Source organism: Opisthorchis viverrini, assembly GCF_000715545.1.
Source record: "Opisthorchis viverrini unplaced genomic scaffold opera_v5_79, whole genome shotgun sequence".
Taxonomy (NCBI): domain Eukaryota; kingdom Metazoa; phylum Platyhelminthes; class Trematoda; order Opisthorchiida; family Opisthorchiidae; genus Opisthorchis; species Opisthorchis viverrini.
In genome coordinates this window covers 581,580-603,841 of record NW_008751737.1, presented here as the reverse complement: position 1 = coordinate 603,841, position 22,262 = coordinate 581,580, and the positions used below count along the sequence as shown (strand labels likewise).

The window sequence follows — 22,262 nt, the reverse complement described above, 5'->3', positions numbered from 1 at the left end:
CAACGTATACCCCGCGGCAAAAGTATGGGACCCTTCATGTTTTGTTTCGTTGACCCTGGACCATATGGAGCAATTTTCGGTCGACAGATAATGGACACCATTAGGAACGAAGTTCTGCGTTAACACGACTTAGTCCTATGGGAACGAATGTGAAATCTACGAAAGGTTGAAAATTATCACAATAACATTATAAAACCATCCGTATGTACTGTCCCGTTAGGAAATGGCGGTCATTTTGCCTCAAAACTTCCAATAAACGCTCTGTCTAAGTGACTCTGTAACTAATGGTTCTTCATCCCCGTTTCACAGCAGCCACCAGGTGTGCTAGTGCGACTCACGAGTTCGCAGTTACACTAAGATTGAACTTCAATGATAGAATAGTAGCTATCAGCGGTTAAGTAATGGAGAAGGGCTAACTGCTGATTTGTCTTTTGGGGATATCCCATCTACCAGCCTAGTCGTACGAGTGACAATCTACTCTGATTGCTCTGTTAGAGCAAAAAAAGAAGCTCAGTTATTGTTACTTCTATCAGGGCTAAGAGCACGCAGTCGAGTGGAGTTGGTGCGATTGAGGCGAAACTGGATGGTTGAACTGGATTATACTCAGTATGTACATTGAACGACTGGAAACTGGTTTTTGCAGTACCACCTTATGGACCAGTCGAGATCGTCCGTCTCCATGGTGCCCTCTAATAGTAAATCTGTGAACCCAAATCAACCACATCACCTCAGGTGGTCGAACGATCAATGACCACCGTTCATTTTGAAGCACTAATGAGGATTTGGGTCATGCAATGTCAATCCCTCGAGAAGCCCTCTGATTCTGAATCAGATTAACTCAAGAACTATCCTGCAAACTCCCAACTGGCTTCCATCGGATACTGATTCTCGCTAGGACGCGATCACAATATATTTACATAGCATCGAGAGCTCCACCCCTGACACAGTACGCACAGTTTTATTCAAACACTGGATACCCAGTAGAATAGAACCTCGGAACAATGTTTCTGCCGTCCGCACTCATTGTCTAACCCGATGGGCTGTCGGATTCACGTGCAGACCATGAAACCTTGTAGATTTAGAGATGCGTAGAAAGAAAATAGTAGAAGAACGCTAGGAATGCCCGAGGATTCTTCAAGTTAGTCCCCGAATATCTCCTGTGTGGCTCGATTATCTCAACTCAATACGGATGTCGAATCGTCGGACAGAGTACTTCAAACAACTCTTGTGGTCATTTTTTGCTATTCAGTCGGTTTCTCGAGCTGCATTAGAACCTTGAAACACCTTGGATTATTATGACTGCATGTTCCCTCAAGCTCTACGACACTCTTGGTCCAAACGATGAAGGGTGCAAGGTCCTCAATCAGCGTTTGTTTAGCCTAGGAGAGGAGATCACCCCCAAACAACTGGAATAGGTCGACAAAGGGGACCGTAGTGAATATGGCAATCCCAGCGGGATCTATTTGCTATTTGTTGTAGATAGATGTTACATTGAGCACATCTGCGCACTCCGCCGCAACAACGGTCTACGCATAACTGATTCGTAGTCTTCATATTTTAGAGTGCATTTGGTCCTGTCGATCGGTCTGTTCTCTTATACACACACTTGTTGGTCAGGGAGTACTTCAGTAGTTTGCGAGTACAATATGTTCCTTTTATTCGTAGTGCTCAAGAATGTTAGAGTGTATTGGTAACAATCCAAAAGCTTCTCTGCAGAAAATGTACCCGTTGTAAATGTTTGTTCTACACAATTTCCTGTTCTACGGGAAAAGTAAACTAATGAACTCCCGTATTCAAATAGCTGCCGACGAAAACCTTGTCCATATAGAATACGCAGGTAGCAGTGTTCTTGTCTCCGAAAAGGAAAGAGGGTTTCTGGTGATTTTGGATGAACTGACGAAAGTCGTCCCGTTTTTTGGCACACGGTTTGCACCCACAAAGTGTAGGTTCATGCTCCTGGGTACGCAGTCGCTGAATAGGTCGCGTGCAATCCATAGGGAACAGTTGAAATTGTGGCGCATTTGATGTACCTATGGTTATGATCCGCGCTCCAGGAAGGAAGTCACGTGGTCCTCTCTGTTGGATTGGAGATCCCGCGACCTCTACGGCTGCTAACCAATGTCAGCTCACTCATGTCATCCGCCTCTGTCCACATTCATATAGAGGTGAAGAGGGTTTTAATGAGCAGGCGCAATTCCGTGAGACGTTTTTTCTCAACTCCTAACATGGTCACTGTTTGTGAGTCCGATGGACGACATCAATCCTTAATCTGACATCTACGTGGACCCAGTGAATATCAAGTTCCTCATGCGAAAAGTGTATTGTACCCCTATATTTCGCGCCTCTAGGCCGTGTAACTAAACCTGTACACCATAAAACACCTGAATCTGCGCTTACTTACAGGTGATCTCTGACGGAAAGCTGGTGAACGGTTTGATTCCGAGAACGGTAATAAGTATCCGGGAGTCCCGAGCTTGTCCGGACGATCCACTGACTCAAGTTGAACTGATCAGTGCGTGTGAACGCTTTGTTCTGGTAAGTCCTCTTGGTTGAGTTACGTACCACTGCTTAGCCAGTCTCCACTTAGTCCGATTTCACTATTGACCGTAGTTTCCACGCTTCGAGAACTTGGATACTCAGAGCATCAGTGATCTAGGAATGTTGTTTCTCTTTTCTCATAACATTCAGCTGCTCGTGTTTACTTCACGCATTGGAATATTGCTTCTTTCCCTACTCCCCATCTGACCTATTTCAGTTCACACTGTTCTGAACGTTCAGTGTGTTCGTCTGTCACAAATAAGAAAAACGCGCAGGGATGTCAGCCGTTATCAAACTCTAGTTGGGTTAAATTGGGTCTTCTCCACTGTGTTGAAGTGTTTAATTATACGAAATCCTAAGCGCTTCATGTGAGGACATATTACTGTACTGCCCGATGTTCGTGTACCGCTTTCGTGTCTGTCATCAGTAACTGCAGATCATAGTTTATTTGTCGAGGAAATTTGAAAGCTCGTTCAGGTTAATAATGAGTTAAAAAGCAATCGAATTCCAAATGTGAAACACGATGTGGTCCTGGAGCCCCTAGAGCACACCTTGGACGGGGTAATCGCCCATGTGTCGAGTCAACTTACGTCTGTGATGAGAGGAGTGTGGCTTACATTTAATGTAGGCCGAGAGAACATGTCTCGGCTGAACACGCTGTACAGTAGTCCGCCAATCATACATGACGAGTTGGAGAGGGGAGTGTAGTAGAATGTGGAGATCTTGCTTGATGTGAGCATCCGGTTCTCAGAAGCTCTGTGTATTGCACAATTTACTATTCCAACTTTTTCCAAACTGCTCTTCCTAATCGAAGTTCCAACATTTGGCAACAGACGGGTCTTTATCCCGATTGTACGCCGCTTGGTCTGTCCGGACTGTTTATCGTTGAACGGTTCTGATACGTGTTCAGAATCGCACACCTGTCAATGAGAATTACAAGCAGTCCAACCGAAAATTTCTAGCTTTTGGCTAAAATGGAACGCTGTAGTGCCCCTCCGGGTTGTGGTAACTGAAACTCCGCTTCTACGAGGCTCTCCGTAGGTAAAGGTGTACTATCCTTAACGACAAAAGTTTGAAGGTGTTTCCTACGGGTGACCAGCATGTCCATAAGCATGGGAACAGTGGTGCTGCTTTCCATCGATAAAGGACAGGCTCTGAAAGTTTGTCCCAAAAAACTGCGTACTCTGATTGCCCAACGGTTAGCCGTGACCGGCTGCGATCCAACGCACCTGCCCCCTCCGGGTTGTGGTAACTGAAACTCCGCTTCTACGAGGCTCTCCGTAGGTAAAGGTGTACTATCCTTAACGACAAAAGTTTGAAGGTGTTTCCTACGGGTGACCAGCATGTCCATAAGCATGGGAACAGTGGTGCTGCTTTCCATCGATAAAGGACAGGCTCTGAAAGTTTGTCCCAAAAAACTGCGTACTCTGATTGCCCAACGGTTAGCCGTGACCGGCTGCGATCCAAACGCACCTGCTTAGCACAACAGCATTAGTAGACAGACTTCTGCGCCCTATGCTTAGACTGTTCTCCACAACCAAGTGGATCAGACCACTGGGTTGTTAGCTTCGGGCAGCATCCCTGATACCCGCTGCCTTGCAAAGCAGCCTGTTGACTCATAAAGACTGCGAACGGAGCCCTAGAACAAAACCCCACATTTTCTCAGTCTTGTGAGTTAGATGTTTGAGTATCAAGTCGGGCTACCTTAAAAAGAACCTCTTCGGTCTCAACAACTAGGAATTGTTACTCACTCTCACATTTTTCTCCCCCATGTATCCATCACACACGTTTCTGCACCCTACTAGTAGACGTCGAGTCTTCTTACTTCCAGTTATCTGATCGAACTGCCTAATTTAACCAAATGTTCACTAAAAACAGACTAATTAGCAATTTGGTTGTCGATGTGCAGTGGGAGACACACTTATTCACCAGTGCGCCTCACCCAAATGGATTCCAGTTAACATCAATTGGAACCACACACCACCGTCTTCATCAACCGCCTCCGATGCGTATTTTTCTCATCCCAGTCCATTACTTATTAGCAAACGACTGAATCTATCGCACACTTGCACAGTCTATAGCTGATTGTGATGATTCACTTCACTCCAAAGACTTTCCGAAGCTTTTGAAGACAGAATTTTCTGGGTGAATTGCGCTTGGACATTGGAATTTTCCTAAAATGGTTTATTTTAACATATGCACTTGAAGGCTTACATTTCCACTACCAGGATTATAACAACCCATGCTTTCTCAATGGTTGTTTATAGCCTTGCGAATCCTTGGTCCGTTCAAGCCGGTCCGTAGCTCCCACTGTCTCTGACCCAACCACTCAAGCCGCTTTGGATAACTCCACTTCGCAACTCTCGGGAGCGATCGAGGTGCTTCGTACCTGTCTTGCGCGACTCACTCCTCTGACTAGACAAATGCAGGTCGACGGTGCTTTGGCGCGTTTAGCTCGTTTGGCGGTAGAAGCAGCTGCCATTGAGACCGGTTTGAAGCAAGGTACTTTGGCTCCGTTGCCGGATGAAAAGGTGCGTTTTGAAGTACGGTGCAGGTGTAGAAAAACATGTCCCTTTTGGCTGGACAGATTTCCTTCTACTATATCCGCTCCTGGCTCAGTATTTTTTTATCCAGAAGGTGGCACCAGTAAGGCATAGTTGTGTAGGAATTACTCTAAAAAAAAGTGACACCTCTTTCTGGATGAGGTTGTGTGCATTATTTTGTCACCTTGTTTACACTTATATTCTACCTCCTACCTAGATCGATGATTGCTTCAATCTTCTCGGCACAAGTGTTCAAGATGCTAACGTATCAACCCACGAGTTACACTCAATCATTGAAACAATGCCTCAACAGCAACGTGATGCGATGAACCGTTCAGACGTTTGTGGTGTTCCAGCCAGTATGTTGGCAACGGCAATCGCTGGTCTGGTTCACGCGACCCGTGGTATCGTGGCTCACGATGGCTACGACGCTGTTGACGCTGGTCGTAGCGGGACGGTGGGGCCATCGTCAGACTCCACTCGCCTAGCTGTGACTCAGGACACACGCCAGACGGTTCNAGCTGTGACTCAGGACACACGCCAGGCGGTTCAGCTAGCTTACGAACTCGTCAAAGCAGCCAGGGATGCTCGGTTTGCGTATGATGATGGTCAGATGGAAGCTCTGGCGACTGTTGTGAGTCACAGCGAACAGCTGACTGTCCAACTACTTGATACACTCGGTCGTTGTCTACGTGGATTACCAGGTCATCGAGAAATCAACGAGGCAACCAACTTGATAGAAAAGCGTCGTGAGGACCTAGTCCAGTTGTCCCATGAGGCTCCTACCCGAAGAGTTCGATGGGTTGAACCCTCCGTCTACGAACGAGCACAGTCTGAATTGACCCGTGCGGCAGTTGAGTTCAATCAGGTCAGTCTTCCGTTGTGTAGCACGATTATTTCAAAGTTGTTTTCCTCGGGGCACTGCACCATTTGATTTTTTTCGCGCGTTTTGCCGTTTATTGTGTTGTTATTATCATCCAGCTTCGAACTGCACATCCGTAGTGGAGCCTCATAGTGTTTTTGGACTAATCGAACTCAAACTACCTTTTTACACTTTTTCATATCTTCTAATACAAAATTCTCTCTTCGTAGATGACCGTACTTCAGTCCTCTTCCGAAGTTGGTCATGTCCTAAGATTGCGGTCTTGTTCAACCGAAACAAGTTGTCCATCGCCAGTCCATTGTACCTTAAGTTCATCCACACAATTTTTCAATTGTGATGACCACCTTCGGGGGAAGCGTCCCCATATGTGATTCGGCACATATGATGTTGATCCTCCAACGTTCATTCGAAAATGCGTCCCTCTTGCTAATTCCAGCCGTCCTGACACGATTCCAGGTACTAGTACAGCTTCTGGATCCTCAACTTGACCGAAGGTTGCTCCACCGCGTTCGCCTTAGAGCCACTAAGGTGATTGATCTTGTTTCCCTGACGACCTCCATGACCAAAGGCCCATAAATATAGACCCAGTAAAGTCAGCTATTTTGGTTGCGGCTTACATTGGTTGCCATTTTGGAAAAAATCACAGTTCACGTTTCTCATCAGATTATTCTTGCAAGTTAGGCGGAGGGTCTATTCAGTCCTTTTGAACTGAATAATCGCCGTGCCATTCACGCATACTAGACTAGAGACTGGTACTGCTGTGTGCTTTTCCATTCTTTTTGTTGCGGTATATAGACTTATAGTCTTGATTTTGGCGTATTCTGGTTCGTGAACTATCGCATTTGTTGTCCGTTCTCAACTTCAGTGTACCACTTAAATCTCGTATTGTAGCGGCCATAAGAAATCCCCAATAATTTGACACCCATCGTTGCCTTGGTGACCAAGATCCATACCTCTTACATCATTTTTTTCGAAATCCCTTACTTTCTTCACTTTGTGGGATTTCGTTGCTCGCCCCCTAACAACGTTCGTGTTTTGTGCACCAAATTATGCAGCTGTTCGTGGGCGTCTTGGTTCCGATTGTTTCACCATACCATGTGACCTTGGTGTCCAGTTCACAGTACCCTTGTTCCACCATGAATCCATTATTCACCCTCCCTCGTAAATGGTTATGGTTTTGGTAGAAAAACATGCGTGTGCCACTGTTTTGCCGCCCAACCATCAGATGGTTCACTTGCCGGTTCCCAGCTTATATCGATTGCGCTATTGTGCTGGTCAGCTTACCACTATTGTTTTTCCTCCACTGATTCCCTAGGCTGTTATTTTTCTCGTATACAGACACAGTATTTAACCCGGGTTGAACTACAGCCGCTGTTGTGCGGTCTGCCTGTTCTTCGTATGAGGTATGATTTGGGCACAGAAGTTGACAGGGTACGTATTGCTCCAAACAAGCCCGTATCGAGTTTCAGAGATTGCACGCCTTGCACCTTTCTCTCGCACACATCACTTTGGAGCGCACTTCTTTGGTTTTCCTCAAAGTTCAGATGTTTCTGGTGCTTTTTGGTACTCTCCCGGTGAGGATCTCAAATTCCCCAGTTTTACCTGCTTCCCTTCTGGCGGTTATCGCTTACTCCGTCCTGTCAGTGAACTGCTGATTGTTGAACAAGATTACTTGAACGCTAATTCAGTTATGTCTAATGGCCGCACTGCATTTAGGTGCCTTGACCATCAGTGAATTGATTGTTAATCCTTTCTGAACTGTACAAATATGGTAAATAGGCTTAAAGAAATTTATTTCTGGTTAACGCAAAGATGAGCTTCTCCGTGGCACTCAGTTGCAACGCAGCCTTTGGTGTAGGACAGGAGTAGCTTTGCTTGAAACAGAGTTCTGCCCGCGCATACCTGGTATCAATGTGCGCAGAGTTATGAAACGGCTTAAAGAAGCGCACAACCTGAAGGTAGCTCAGTGGCTAGGACACAAAGCTACTAACCGGAAGGTCCGTGGTTCGAACCCAACCGCAGCATCTCGACTGCTCCTATCTAAGCTTAGGCAACCTTGCAACATCTCAGCCCTCCTAGTTCCCTTAGGCGGTGTGGCAGCTAGGCACGGAATCTGTGTTGCAACTGAGTGACTTTACCTTTGTCATAGAGAACCGCATCAGATTGGGTGAACCTAGATAAAACTTGAAAGAAGAGGATCCCCCATCGTTTGTGGCCAAACGATTTTGGGATTTGTCACTCTGGCGAAAATCTAACTTCCTTTGCGTATCGTGCACTGAATTTATCCCCGATCCCGAGGCATATCTGAAGTCCCTGTTCAAACTGTCCGTCGTGTCAGCTAGAAGTACAGATATAAAGTAAAGCACTCTTGCTGATGATTCGGCATTTCTTGTTTACTCTCCGGCCAGTTATCTGACCCTGAAACCATTCATGTGTAGCCAATAATATCGTTTCATGAATGGCTCAAGGAACCTGTTTACTTTTCAGGGACTTACGAAACTGCCGAGTAGTAACATGCTTTGAGTGGGGGCATTCCTTAGCGGTTAACCGTTCTTCGGAGGGTTGATCGTGATGACCGTATAGAATTTCACCATAGCCTTCAGCCCCGTTTGAAACTTCACTTTTGTTCCTTGTATAGCCTTCCGAAGACGTTTTATCTGATTGGTTTGTGCTTGCTCCTTTTTGCCTCCGGCGACCATCAGCTCAGCCGAACTATTTCTGTTCATTCCCACCAACCTACTTGTGCCCCAATGAGTAGCACGAAAATGCACACGAAATGATTTTCCGATTCCATTCAGCCGCCCCCACCCACGGTCGCATCCGGATTATTTACTTATTTTGCCAAATAACTTCTTTTCTTCAGGCTACGGGCGATTTATTGTCATCCTATTCACCTGGGGCTTTCCGCCGCACCACGCGTCGCTTCACTGGTGCCTACGACACGCTGACTGTTAAGGGCGTCGATTTATGTATGTCTGGTGTTCCTCCGAATGAGGTCCCCCTTCCGGAACCGCCTCCCATCAACCGAGACCTTGTTGATGGTCTTGTTAATGTTTCCGACCACAGTTATGCCTTGATGACTGAAGCTGGTCGTGTATGTGCCCGGCCAGATGAGCAGGAGATTCGTGACCGCTTCCAAACAGCAGCAAGGTGAGTCAACAAAACCAGCATTCTTCCCGGCTATTTGCAAGTTACGTTTTTTGCTGATATCAGATATCTGCTCTTGTGAGTCTGTCTAGTTTCCTTCTTTTAGTTTGACAACTGACAACTTGTTTTGATTTCTCATCCATAATATCGTTTTTCTGTGCTTTTGTGACCGATATTTATATAACACAAAATGCGTTTAATTCAGGACGGCATGACTAGTTGCATTAAAGAGGAACTTAGTGGCTCGGCGCAACCACTATGTCGCCTGAGATAACCTACGCTCCATACTTTATTTCCATCCCCCCCCACATACACCCACACCAGAGATGTGACGGAAAGTATCAGCCAACTGCTGACAATTTGTACTTCGGGCGTTACTGCAGAGCAGCGTGACTGCGAAGTCGCATTACGACGTCTCGAGGCGCTTCGACCGTTGCTAGAGAACCCGAATCGTCCTGTTAATCAAAAGACCTACTGTGAATGCGTAGACGAAGTGGCCAGAAGCATAACGGTACGTTCAATTTGTTACCGCAACTACGTTTTCCATAGAGTCTCACCACTTTCAGATCTTTACTCAGCTGCTTTATTCTCTAAAGGACTCATCGTAGAGGGGAAATGTGGCGAATCAAGTTAGCGGTACAGATCTTAATTAATCACTACTTATGGTTTCTTTTGTTTACTCGTAATTCTGATTTCCTTATTGGCAAAGGTACTGTGCAAACCCATTGTAATTCAAAGCGGGGAATATGAAGTCCTGATTCCCACCCACCCCATACGTTAACGGTTACTGCGTTCCTGTGTGTGCCCTGTGTCTTGTTTTTGGACCACATTTAGCGTCGCTTTGCTCCGGAGATTGATGTATCCCCGTCCATCGCCAAGCCAGTTCTCGTCAATCTGCGAATTATTTGGACGCTGGTATCAGCTAGGCTGAATGAGAATTCCTAGATACCGAGTTCTGTCGTAAACAATCGTGCTTCAGGGTAGAGATTAACACAATGCGGAAAACAATACGTAGACAGGGTACATGCGTTTCAAAACAGATCGGTGGAACGTTAGATAACAGCCCCGCCCAAACAGTGGTCACGTGGAACTCTTAACAGATACTTCATTGACTTCTTGTGTGAGCGTCTAAAAAGGAGAAAATGAAATGATAATAATACTTGGGAGCTGCGGTGTGGTACCGGACTTCTGAAATACGGGTAACTGATGCATTATGACTGGTACAAAATGTTTTTATTCACGTTTACTTTGTACAAGTTGACCGACTCTTCTAGGATGAAGTGCATTCAGAATGAGGGATCAACTAGCTTGCAGATTTTTACGCTAAGCTTTAGTTAGTGAAACCAGACTTAATTGCTAAGTTTCCGCACACAACCTCTCTCTCTCTCTATTTCAAGCCTCTCGCTGACAGTCTGCGAAGCATGTCAAACGCAGCGAAGGAGAAGCACACACAAGAGTTTGGTGCCGCCGTGCGCCAGTGTTCGAACTCCATGTGTCAACTGGTCGAAGAAACTGCTCAAGTAAGTGAATTGTACTCCGGTCTACCTGTTTTCTGGAAGGCGACCATGTATGTTTCATTTCCCAGCTCATTCCCACTCATTTGTTTTTCAGGCGGCCTATCTGATCGGTCTGGCAGATCCTAGATCTGAGCCCGGACGTCCTTCTTTGGTAGACCCTCAATTATTCATGCGTTCTCAGAGGGAAATTCAGCAAGTTTGTGATGCCATATGTGATCCATCAATTACCAATCGTCAGGTACGTCCATCTTCACAAAGGCCATTTAACGTTCATGTTGTATCTGACTACTGTCCTCGCTCCAGTGCCCAGTGCCGGAGAAAGACTCGCTGACAAAGAACACAACAGCTTAATTGCTAACACACGAGAGTGTGCAAGTACAATGGCCTCGCTCTGTATTTTTAAGGACACTATTTGACCTTGACCCAAGGCTCTCTGACGCTACATTCTTAAGGGCACTGTCTAACCTTGATCCAATGCTGTCTGATCGGCGTTTAGTGGAGTTCGAGGATCTCAGTAGGTTTCGGGTATTCTGGGATAATCTTCAGCAATCTGACCTGACAGTTTACCGCTTGCAACTCATATTATTGTCCTTTCTGTTGGAAGCACTTTTATATCTTGAGACACCCATCTGGTTTTACTCAATAAAGCGTTGGTTTGGAAGTCAGTGCTCTGCACTCACAAAGACGTAATTGTTACCTTGAGAATAGCATGGCCTTATTTATCGGGTCATGTGTAAACTGCATTTCATTGTTTGCTTACCTACGCTTTCTGGTCACCAGTTGAACTCATTTCGAAAATGCGTTGTTCTAATTAGTTCGTTCGAGTTGACGGAGGGGTACACGATGCTTTAAACACTCGTCTTGATTATACCTCTTACCGTTTTTAGTTTGTCCGCACTCGATGATCTCGCTCCCTTTGGTGATGCCCATCTATCTGTTGGGGTGCGGTGGTAAACGAGAAAAAACGGTTTTTCTTTTTTTAGATAATCACCCTATCCACGGAGATGGCTCGTAGTGCGAAAACTCTGTGTGAGGCCTGTAGTGCCGTCTCAGCACAGACAAACAACCCAGATGCCCGCCATCAGTTGAACGCACTTACCCGTGAAACAATGCAATCCATCACTGCACTCATTCAACGACGAGGGAACGTATCGACCGCGGCCGCGGGCAGTCAACTCGCCGAGGTGAACGGAGAGTGGGATGAAGCTAATCGGCAAGTGACTTTGGCCAATGCTCGGGGCGTTAGCTCGAATGTGGCACGCTTAGTACATATGGTAACACAAGGCCCGCAATTCATCGGGCAGGCAGCGCGTGTGACAGATGAAGCTAGAGAGGTGCGTCGGATATTGTGTATATGTCGCTTTTATTTCAGGACTATGTTTTCTGAAGGGAGTTTTCGTGTGACGTGCCTATGGTCCACTCTTCTGACTACGCCTCATTGATACAAATGTTGTACTCTGCTATCGATTCATGTTGAACGGTACATCTTCCTTTTGAGTGTTGAGTGGCGATTGGCTTGAAATGAGCGTAGGAAGCAAATAACGGTTTGGCAGGATTATTAGAGTTTATGTAACTTCGTGATTTCTCTCTGTCCTCACATTAACAGAAAGTGCATACGACGCTACAACCGAGCAGTATGGAACTGGACTAGACAGGTGTAAAAGGGAGTTATTATAGAGCTGAAGTGCGGTGAGAAGATCTTGAGTGCTCAGGTCGAAAAGCTGGGTATGAGAGTTACAACAGAGGATATGAATAAATGCTGACTTCGACGCACTAACTGGGATTAAGTATGAGACAAAAGGTGGGCTTCGTCTAGATTCTTATGCGTCTTATCTTCAACAAGACAAAACCAAACTCAGAATCGTGTCTTTCTTAACACACAAATTCAGTTTCAGGTGTCTGGTAGTGAGAAACTCTGTCTCGTGCATAGTTCAGCCCTTATTTTGATGAAAAACAGTCTTGGACATCTGGCATCCCATTACAATCTGTTGCGTCTAAAAAATGCACTTTACTGTCTGGTCCACATCCGAACGTACCTCCACATGTAGAAAAAGAAAAAAATCAATCGTTCAGCTGTTGGACCCTTTTGGCGCCTAGCTGCCATGCCAACAGAAGCAGGCACGAGGGCTGGGCTACTGCCAGGTTGCCCGCCCAAATCTAGACAGTAGCAGTGGTGATGCTGAGGTTGGGTTCGAACCACGGACCGTTCGGATCGTAAGCTAGTACCCTAACCACAGCTATGTTGAGCCCACACGTCAAATCACATAGATACACAATTTGGTGCGGAAATAGTGCACAGGCTATCTTTTACGGGATACAACAGTGTTCGCGTCAGCTTGGATGTATATCTTGGGTTACCAACTGAAAATGTGTTCCGTGTTACGCTTTTGAGGTGGTTGGAAATATCGCCTTTGAATTCCTACCGTATGTACCCTCTCCTCTTTGGTACAGAGGTATACTATGTCTCAGATAGTTTTTTATCAACAGTTCAAGATACTCATTCTTCCCTACACTTTCCTGTATCTATCGCGAAAGCAGAGTTAGCACAAGAGTCTTTTGACGACCTATGGAGCGTGAATTTTGCAGCGCAGAAACGTCTAGCTGCTGGTCTCACAATACAATTTGATTGATGAGAGCAGTCGGTTCTGTGGTAACCAAAACGATACCGAATTCCTGTTTGCCTTCCTGATCTTCTTGCGAAAGAATTTCTGCTTTTTCAGCATCACTACCTATGACAACTGTGCCATCTCAATCCGAAATGTCACCGTCCATATTTCTAACTTGCTGACCTCTTCTTCGTTTTGGCCATCAGATTATCGGGCTCAAACGGAAGCCCATTATCACCGCATCTATCTGCTTCTATGGGATACCGTCGGGCATGCAGTGTGCATTTCTTGTACACACTTCTAACAAGATACTTAATTTGTTCATGGCAGTGGGAAAGGAATAGTTGCTTAGTTGCAAGCAAATGGGAGTATAAACCTAAAACTAAATTGTACATAAAAAAGACTATACGCTGCCTAAGAGTGCTCTTACCGAACGGATTCAGGCCCTAATTGATTCAGGAATTTCACAAGTCAACTGGGCGTATTGTTTTGGGAGTGAATCATTCATGGGTCGCAGAGGATCGCCCGGTCTTTGCGATTTCCACAAGCCACTATGTTTTCCTCAAGGTTCTAGTAAATTGTGAGCAGTTTCATCTTTGATGCTTAAGATTTTTCACTCGTTTCCACATTCACGAGACTCAAAGTGGACAGCATTATCTTACCCCACCCGTTCGATAGAAAATTCTATCCTATCCCCAAGAATCGCTTTTACCCTAACCATATAGTCCTTTCTACGGAGAACGCCATTCTCTGCTCCGTCGTCCGAACATTGAAAAGCCAAACCAATCAGCATTAATTTGAACAAATCGCTCCTGTCTTCATTGCTGCATTTAGACTCACCGGTTGACTATTAGTGTTTTCAGACATAGTTTGTACTTTCACAATATTAACTGTACTCCATGCCACACACCTTCAAGCTGTTAAATCCAAATGAGAAGTTGTCTACAAGACCTTCGAAGTTGGGTAGAAAAGAACACCCGTTGTTTTGTTGAAAGAGATGTATTGCCAACCGATTCGCGGAAATCCTTGATGGTATTTCCTTCTTACAGGTGGAAAATGAATCCTCGCTGCTCATCGTCCGCATGGGCCAATAGATTAGGCCAGTCAACATGGTTCACATTGGCTGACGTATCTGGGTGAAAGATTGTGATCGAACTACGCAATCATAGTTAATACACGTGTATTGGTTGACTAGAGCAGTCGGCCATCTACGATAAAACCCTGAACAAGAGACAACTCACATTTAGAGCGATTATCAAGTTCCGCGTGGAATTGTCATTAGACTACCAGCAGAATTATGGTTGCTGTGCTACTAAATAGTACCACTTTTCTACCATAGTACACACACTCGGTATCCATCTAGACTCCTCGTAGACCAGTGAGTTTATCTCGCTTAGTTGCTTGCACAGTGTTTTGTTTTGGTAACAATGTGTCAAGACGTGCCATGGTATCATCCACTTCCTCAATTCGGGGCTGCTGATTGGTCACGTCGCTACTGATCATTAGCTGAAGAAAAGTGTCATACCTGTGTTTCCATATCACCATGTATCTATGTATCTATCCATGTGCTATTTCGTTGCCCGCATGATTCTCCCTCACTTGATCAGCTGTTGAAACTTAACTCCATCTGCTCACAGCCGCACACACAGTATTCCGATGTCAGTGCAACTAAGCACTTCAATTCACTTATGCGGGCCCTCCGCAGTATGCCTGACCATCCCTGACTCGTCTGACCAGGACGCCTTGTCAGTCAACTGTAGCTTTGTACAAAGTTAACCTACTTTTATGGGTATGAGTAGCATCTAATTATTGTTGTCTTCACCACCACCTTCCCACTTCCACAGGCTCAGCAGCCCGTTTGCTCGGCCGGTCTCTCCAGTTTGAATGCAGCCCAAGCTGTGTTGAGAGCCGCACAGACGTTGATTACCAATGCACGCTTAGGACAACCAGAACAGGCATTCTTATCCTTTTCTACTGCCAGCAAAGAGCTGTCTGAGAGTATCAAGGCGTTGGCTGCTGCTATGAGGTTAGTGCCATTTTCCCCTGACAGGAGATCAGTTCTCTTTTTATTACGTTTTTCTTTGTTTGGGCTCACACCATCGTCCGTTTTGACGGTGAATCAATCAAGATTTGTTCGTAATATGCATTTGTGGTCCTCCGTTTCAATGTCATACCCACCATGCTCTCTGTGATGCTCTCCAAACTGCACCTGACCACAGTACGAATTCAACAACGTTATGCAAATTCGTCCACACTACAGAAGTTTTCATTATATGTGAAAAGTGGATTAAATTATTGTTGGTGAACGCAGTTTGGCAAATCGTCTGACAACAAGAGATTTTATTTGCAATCGATTGGACTACAATTTTTGTGACCGCCATCACGCCATGGTATCATCCACTTCCTCAATTCGGGGCTGCTGATTGGTCACGTCGCTACTGATCATTAGCTGAAGAAAAGTGTCATACCTGTGTTTCCATATCACCATGTATCTATGTATCTATCCATGTGCTATTTCGTTGCCCGCATGATTCTCCCTCACTTGATCAGCTGTTGAAACTTAACTCCATCTGCTCACAGCCGCACACACAGTATTCCGATGTCAGTGCAACTAAGCACTTCAATTCACTTATGCGGGCCCTCCGCAGTATGCCTGACCATCCCTGACTCGTCTGACCAGGACGCCTTGTCAGTCAACTGTAGCTTTGTACAAAGTTAACCTACTTTTATGGGTATGAGTAGCATCTAATTATTGTTGTCTTCACCACCACCTTCCCACTTCCACAGGCTCAGCAGCCCGTTTGCTCGGCCGGTCTCTCCAGTTTGAATGCAGCCCAAGCTGTGTTGAGAGCCGCACAGACGTTGATTACCAATGCACGCTTAGGACAACCAGAACAGGCATTCTTATCCTTTTCTACTGCCAGCAAAGAGCTGTCTGAGAGTATCAAGGCGTTGGCTGCTGCTATGAGGTTAGTGCCATTTTCCCCTGACAGGAGATCAGTTCTCTTTTTATTACGTTTTTCTTTGTTTGGGCTCACACCATCGTCCGTTTTGACGGTGAATCAATCAAGATTTGTTCGTAATATGCATTTGTGGTCCTCCGTTTCAATGTCATACCCACCATGCTCTCTGTGATGCTCTCCAAACTGCACCTGACCACAGTACGAATTCAACAACGTTATGCAAATTCGTCCACACTACAGAAGTTTTCATTATATGTGAAAAGTGGATTAAATTATTGTTGGTGAACGCAGTTTGGCAAATCGTCTGACAACAAGAGATTTTATTTGCAATCGATTGGACTACAATTTTTGTGACCGCCATCACTTGTTATCTGGAGTGCATATATATTTGCATATATTTGCTCTTCGTAATTATTCTTTGCCCTGGAGTTCCACCATCATCATTGTCATCATCTGTAAGAACCGCGTAGTTCTACAGTGGTTATAGCTGTCACAGTCTCGTTCACTGATGACTCAAGGTGTGGTAGTATTAGGAGAACCAGCTGCGAACGCAACGGGACTACATAACTGCCAATGGACTAACCGTTTTCGTTGAGACAGATTTCACTGGTTGTTCTTCGCTCGCCCTTGACAGATGAGTTGTATTCTTAGTATCACTTCTGACCGCTTTTACGTGACAGTGATTCAAAGAGCAGCTGGCTCGCACGTTCGTTGATCTTTCTGGTTTGGCCAAGCGTACCAGGCTATCAATCGGCTATCCAGACCGGGGTTGACAGTAATAAGAAGGCAATAAGAGACTGTGGTCCACAACAGATAGATAGCTGCACATTGGAGGCGGTAGCTGATCCAATTGATGCGTAGATACAGGGTTGTCGGTAGAGTTTTCATTGGGGAGATTTGCGGATGAGCTACGCACTGAAGGCAATAGCTTGGATACACGATGGTGGGACTAGGCCATCCATGTCTGACAGTATCTCAGACCATTGACGTGTCCCATCTCTGAGTCCCCATCCAGGAAGACACCAATGACCCGCGCAACTGAGTTTGCTGATAATGGCTCTCATATATTGCTGCCAACTCACTGCTTTACCTTCCCTGGCTCGTTTCCACCTAGAAAATCTATGTCGTCTGCTTACTCGGTATCTATGAGCGGATTCTCGGGGCGCATTTCTATCCCACAGGTACTATAGACTTGTAGTGAGCCTTCCATAATCGTATCAGTGACAGAGATGAAGAGGAAAGTTGAAAGAGATCGGTTTTGCCTAACACTATTTGATTTGATGAACTCATTCGAGAGCTTCCCATAGACCACCCGTCCGCGGAAGTTGGCGTACAGCGCCTTAAGGAGGGTCAAGAATTCATGGAGGACATCTTTGCTGCATAGACACCGCTATAGTTCTTGACGGTCCATAGAGTCAAATGCAGCCTTCGAGTCAAGGAATACAACCATCGTTGGTTGCTGGATCAGTGTCGCTGTTCCAGAATCTGTCGGAGGGTGAATATGTAATTGATGCATCCTCTACCAGGACGGAGCCCAGCTTGGTTTTCACGGATCACTCTCTCTCTCTGTGTGTGTGTGTGTGTGTTCAATCAACCTTCAGAGCATAAGGTCAGAGAGCACTCTCGATGGTGGCTTTAGCACAGCGTCCACATACCCTTCTTGAAGCTAGGACTAGTTGTCAACATCCCGCAACCTACGGACACTTTCTCCTTACTCCTCATCGTACCAATGAGCTTTTTTAGATGGGCCACCAGGGATTCTCCACCTGCTTCGAAGAGGGCTGAATACAAACCGTCTGGTCCTGGTGACTCCCCATCTTTCAGTGCGGATATTTCGTGCTTTATTTCTTCCTCCTCGAAGTGTTTGGTTCACCTTTCCAGTTGGCGTTTTTTTCAAGCAAATTAAGGATCTGCCTTTTTCACTTGTCGTTTCACTAAGCGTTGCTTTCCTAGGGCCAGTCGGTCGTATCAATCCATATAGGGTACTGCTGTTTCCGGTAGCAAAACCCTTCTCCATCTCTTGTGCTTTCGATGTCCGCCAGAGCTCTCGGCCTTTCCTTAGGCTGTTCACTATTTGGCGCCATCGTACTTGTGGCTTGTTGGTATAGATTTCCTGCCATCTTTCGTAACTCGCGATCTCGACTGTACCTAGTGGTCATTTGATTATATTGGAGAGGTCGGACAGACAGCACCGAACGTCGCTAGCCTAGCTGCTTTCACATTTACCACTTACTCGCTACCAGTACATTAGTGATTTACTATGGTTGTTGAGCGAACTCATATAGATTCTGTTGAGTTATGGTCGTTTTTCGAGGATGCTGGATTGGCATACGTCTTGATGACTCGCAAGGGCTTGAAGGGAAACGAACTGTCAGGCGTGCACACACTATGGTTTGATCGGAATCAAGTTGTGCGCAAGAGAAATCGTAATCTTGATTTGTAGCTATCTACCGGTGGCTGATGGTCACGTGATCCATTTGGGCCAACAGTTGTCAGAAACAGTTCATAATCATCACACAACTGGAGAACTCGCTGTCCACTGCCTGTGCGACGAACATCGACTCTGAATCGATCGCCCGAATGTGATTCCCAGGAGCTCGGACGATCGACTTGGGCATTCGTATCACCCGGATCTTGCTCAGCGAATTAGCCCGAATAAATCTCTATAGAAAAAAATCTTTTTCAGCATCAGAACTGCAGTCCTTTGGGGCATAAGCCGACACTACAAACGGGCACCGTTTTTTATGTTGAGACATTGAGCTGGATAACCGGACGAAGCAAAGATGACTGTTCATTGTAATCCAATCCAGTAAGGCGCGTTCATCTCTATCGCTGATTGTAACTTTTTCGCCATATCATCCACGAGTCATCGCTTCTGGGTCACCGGACACATGGAGGGAGAAGTATGGAAAAGCTGAGTTCGTCCTCAGCGTTTTCAGATGCATGACCACGCTTGGGTCTTGTATGATTGTTTCGGAGACACAGTATACATCAATCCTAAGGGAGTACAGGGTTTCAGCGAGCATTGCTTGTTTGCTAATTTGACATAGAGGACGGATGTTGAAAGCTCCTATATAGAAAGGATCTCATGGATTTAGCAAGTTATTGCTTCGTTTATTGTTAATAGGCAGCGGGGTACATAAGGTACATGGGTCAATTAATTGGCAGTCAATCGACCCAGCAACGTTTGATTGTGTGGTGGGAAGGGGTTGGGGAGGGACATCAGCGAACTGTGCGGCCAAAGGATACTTCCCGGTTGCCCAGGCCGAGGAATGAGTTTTGGTTGAGGCACCCCACCTTGAGCCTTTGATTCAAAGTCTGACCCATGAAGCAGCGGGTAGCAGGGTTTTCTCTGGGGATCCTTCCCGGATCCGATGGCTCAATAGCCTAACCCGATGGTTAACCTCAGGAAATCTTAAAGTTAAAACACAACTTAATGGAATAAGGTGTTATGATGCGATGTTTCGGTTACCTTTGGCAGCCTTTTTCAAGGTTACCTCACACATGACGGTGAATTTGTTTAATAAGATCCGAGGTGTGTTTGGCTCGGAACTTTCAAGCGGTGCCTAAATTGTTTATTCACGGAGTCCCCTCGGTACCCGACTGCTATGTGAGTTGAAGGAAGCACTGAGGTCCAGATACGGTCAGCTAACCTAAGCCTAGACACTGTAACTAAAAGTGTCGGACTCGAAAGAAACATCTTTCTGACCTATAAACTGTGACTCGTTTCGTTCGCGACATTGACCAACACTGGTTCTAAAGTTACCCCTCGGCAAGTGTACACTATAGCCTGGTGCTAGTTATCAGCCTATCCCTGGTCGCCCGTGAGGTTGTCTAGCCGGAGTAAACCAAGTAAAGCGATGGTTGTTATCCGATAGGCCCCCTGGGTGCCTGCGGATAAAATATACACATTTTACTCACCAATAACGGCTTCAGAACAACGTGTAAGAATCACCTTGTAACCATACCATCAATTCAAATTTGCCTCATAGAAGTCTGTAGCCCTTCTGAAATCTTATGTTGGCAACCAACAACTTGAGCGAAGCTAACCTCCTCTTAAAACCTCTTGAGATATTCCCTCTATATAGCCTACAAATGTAGAAATGCTGGATGGTCCTGCTTGAATAGCAACAGTGATGTTCATTACTAATAGTACCACGACTACCCCCTTTGGGTAAACCATCCGAGATGGCTCAAGTGGTTAGAGCGCGAATTTACTGACCGGAAGGTCCGTGGTTCGAGCCCGACCTCCGCCTCTCGACTTCCCCTGTCTAGGCTTGGGCAACCTGACAGTATCCAAGCCCTCGTGCTTCCTTCGCGTGGCATGGCAGCTAGGCACCAAAAGGGTGTTACAGCTGACTGGTTAGCTTTTTTTTAAACCATCCTCATGAAAGACAACTCCCTCCCCAAGGGTAGGACAATTCTGATTGATGGCCAGAGTCACCTCCCAAAAAGGGACAAGTGTACTTGGAAAATTTATTGTCCGATTCCATCTGCTTCGTTCTCAGGGAACACGCTCCAGGACAACTTGAGTGTCAGCGCGTACTACAAAACATTAATGGATTGTTGCAAGAACTCCAGCGTGCCAAGATGGCCAGCATGGAAGGCCGTCTCCAGCCGCGTAGGGAATTGAACGAAGAAGGATTCCAGAAGGTCAGTTGCTGATAATGTATCTGTCTCACACCCATCAGCATCTTTGCTAATGGCGACTAGTTTCCAGCTGCAAGTGTTTTCCTGAATGATATCTAGTTCATTTTAGTTTTCTAACTTTGGAAACAGCACCATTCTGTTATATGGATTTCCACACCTGTGTAAAGCCCGGTTATTTACTGCCATCTTCGATAACCGGAGCCCACTCTTCACAGTGCTTGAATACGTTCACGAACGATGTCATCTAATGTTTATTTCACCTCTATTAAGCAACTGGCTACTTGTTGTCGAGCCCTCCTTGACGCTGCAAAGAGCGGCCCGTTCGGAAGCCGAACAACTGGGACACTCAGTCAGGGTCGTTGACTCATACCTTCCGGGAATTACATCCAGTGCTATTGCTGCCGCTTCCCGATCACCCCTGTCCAGCACGCAGTTGGTCTATTTGGAACATGCCAGTACCATCTTGGAAGCAGCTGATCAGCTGGTTCGAGTTGCCAGGGATGCTGGTGGAAACCCGAGGGTGAGCTAAAATGTGATTTTTCCTACCAATCAGATTAACTTAATTCAGCCTAGGACTAACAAATCGCTCTTTGATCCTTCCTTTACTTGCTCTTCTAGGCCACTCATCTCCATCCACATTTGGATGAGGCAGTTAGAGGTCTAATGGAATCTTGCGAAGACCTTTTGACTGCATTGGATGACGTGGCGTCACGACAAGGCCACGTGAGCACTCTGATCGATACGATCAACCGCTCGTTGGCTCAGGTAGGTAATCTTTTAGCATTTTGTTGCAGTTAGTTTTCGTCCCTACTTATTGATGTTGGTACAGTCGTCCCCTCAGTTTACAACAGGCTCCCTATAGGATACTCATCAATAAACAAAATGTTTCCCAGTACATGACAAGGAATGTCCTATGGATGGCATTTACTCCTAATGAGAAATACCTCTCAACCAATATTTAGGAGAGTCACACCTCTTGGTCATGATCACATGAGAGGTTGTAACGTCCCGTCCACAGTTCCCAAAAAAACCGCGGGGAACTGGCAAAACACAATGGTGCGTGATGGCCTGTGAAGACACCCAACACGATTTCTTTGTCATTGGTTATGACATCAGGCATCGTTTCATGGTCATCGGACCCCGTGCACCTGCTCAGTTGCAATCATAGGAGGCTTGTTAAACTTCCAGTTTATCGGTTGGCTGATTAGCTAGGCTACCCGTCCTTTTATTATTTGCGTGGGTAGGAGTCGATTTTGTAACGCATAAGTCCTTGGGTGTGTTGTGAGAATTTATTCCATTAACCGTCAACGTGGATGGCAGAGGGAGGAAAAATCCATTGTCAGTTATCTCTGATGTAAAATGGCCGTAGGAAGCTGAACAGTATAATATGATATATATATATATATATATATATA

General features: G+C 45.8%; 1 protein-coding gene across 1 annotated transcript in view; it reads left to right on the top strand.

Annotated features, from left to right (window-relative positions):
• T265_04735 (hypothetical protein) overlaps positions 1 to 22,262 on the top strand; it is a gene marked incomplete at both ends in the record, with an annotated part of 132,107 nt that overhangs the window by 74,465 nt on the left and 35,380 nt on the right. The window contains 13 exons of the mRNA XM_009169548.1: positions 2,404 to 2,535; positions 4,806 to 5,069; positions 5,299 to 5,949; positions 8,828 to 9,114; positions 9,436 to 9,622; positions 10,509 to 10,631; positions 10,723 to 10,866; positions 11,612 to 11,962; positions 15,034 to 15,264; positions 15,977 to 16,207; positions 20,653 to 20,850; positions 20,957 to 21,367; positions 21,466 to 21,612. Of these exons, the coding sequence (XP_009167812.1) occupies positions 2,404 to 2,535; positions 4,806 to 5,069; positions 5,299 to 5,949; positions 8,828 to 9,114; positions 9,436 to 9,622; positions 10,509 to 10,631; positions 10,723 to 10,866; positions 11,612 to 11,962; positions 15,034 to 15,264; positions 15,977 to 16,207; positions 20,653 to 20,850; positions 20,957 to 21,367; positions 21,466 to 21,612 (3,357 nt within the window). The remainder of the gene's footprint in view (positions 1 to 2,403; positions 2,536 to 4,805; positions 5,070 to 5,298; positions 5,950 to 8,827; positions 9,115 to 9,435; positions 9,623 to 10,508; positions 10,632 to 10,722; positions 10,867 to 11,611; positions 11,963 to 15,033; positions 15,265 to 15,976; positions 16,208 to 20,652; positions 20,851 to 20,956; positions 21,368 to 21,465; positions 21,613 to 22,262) is intronic.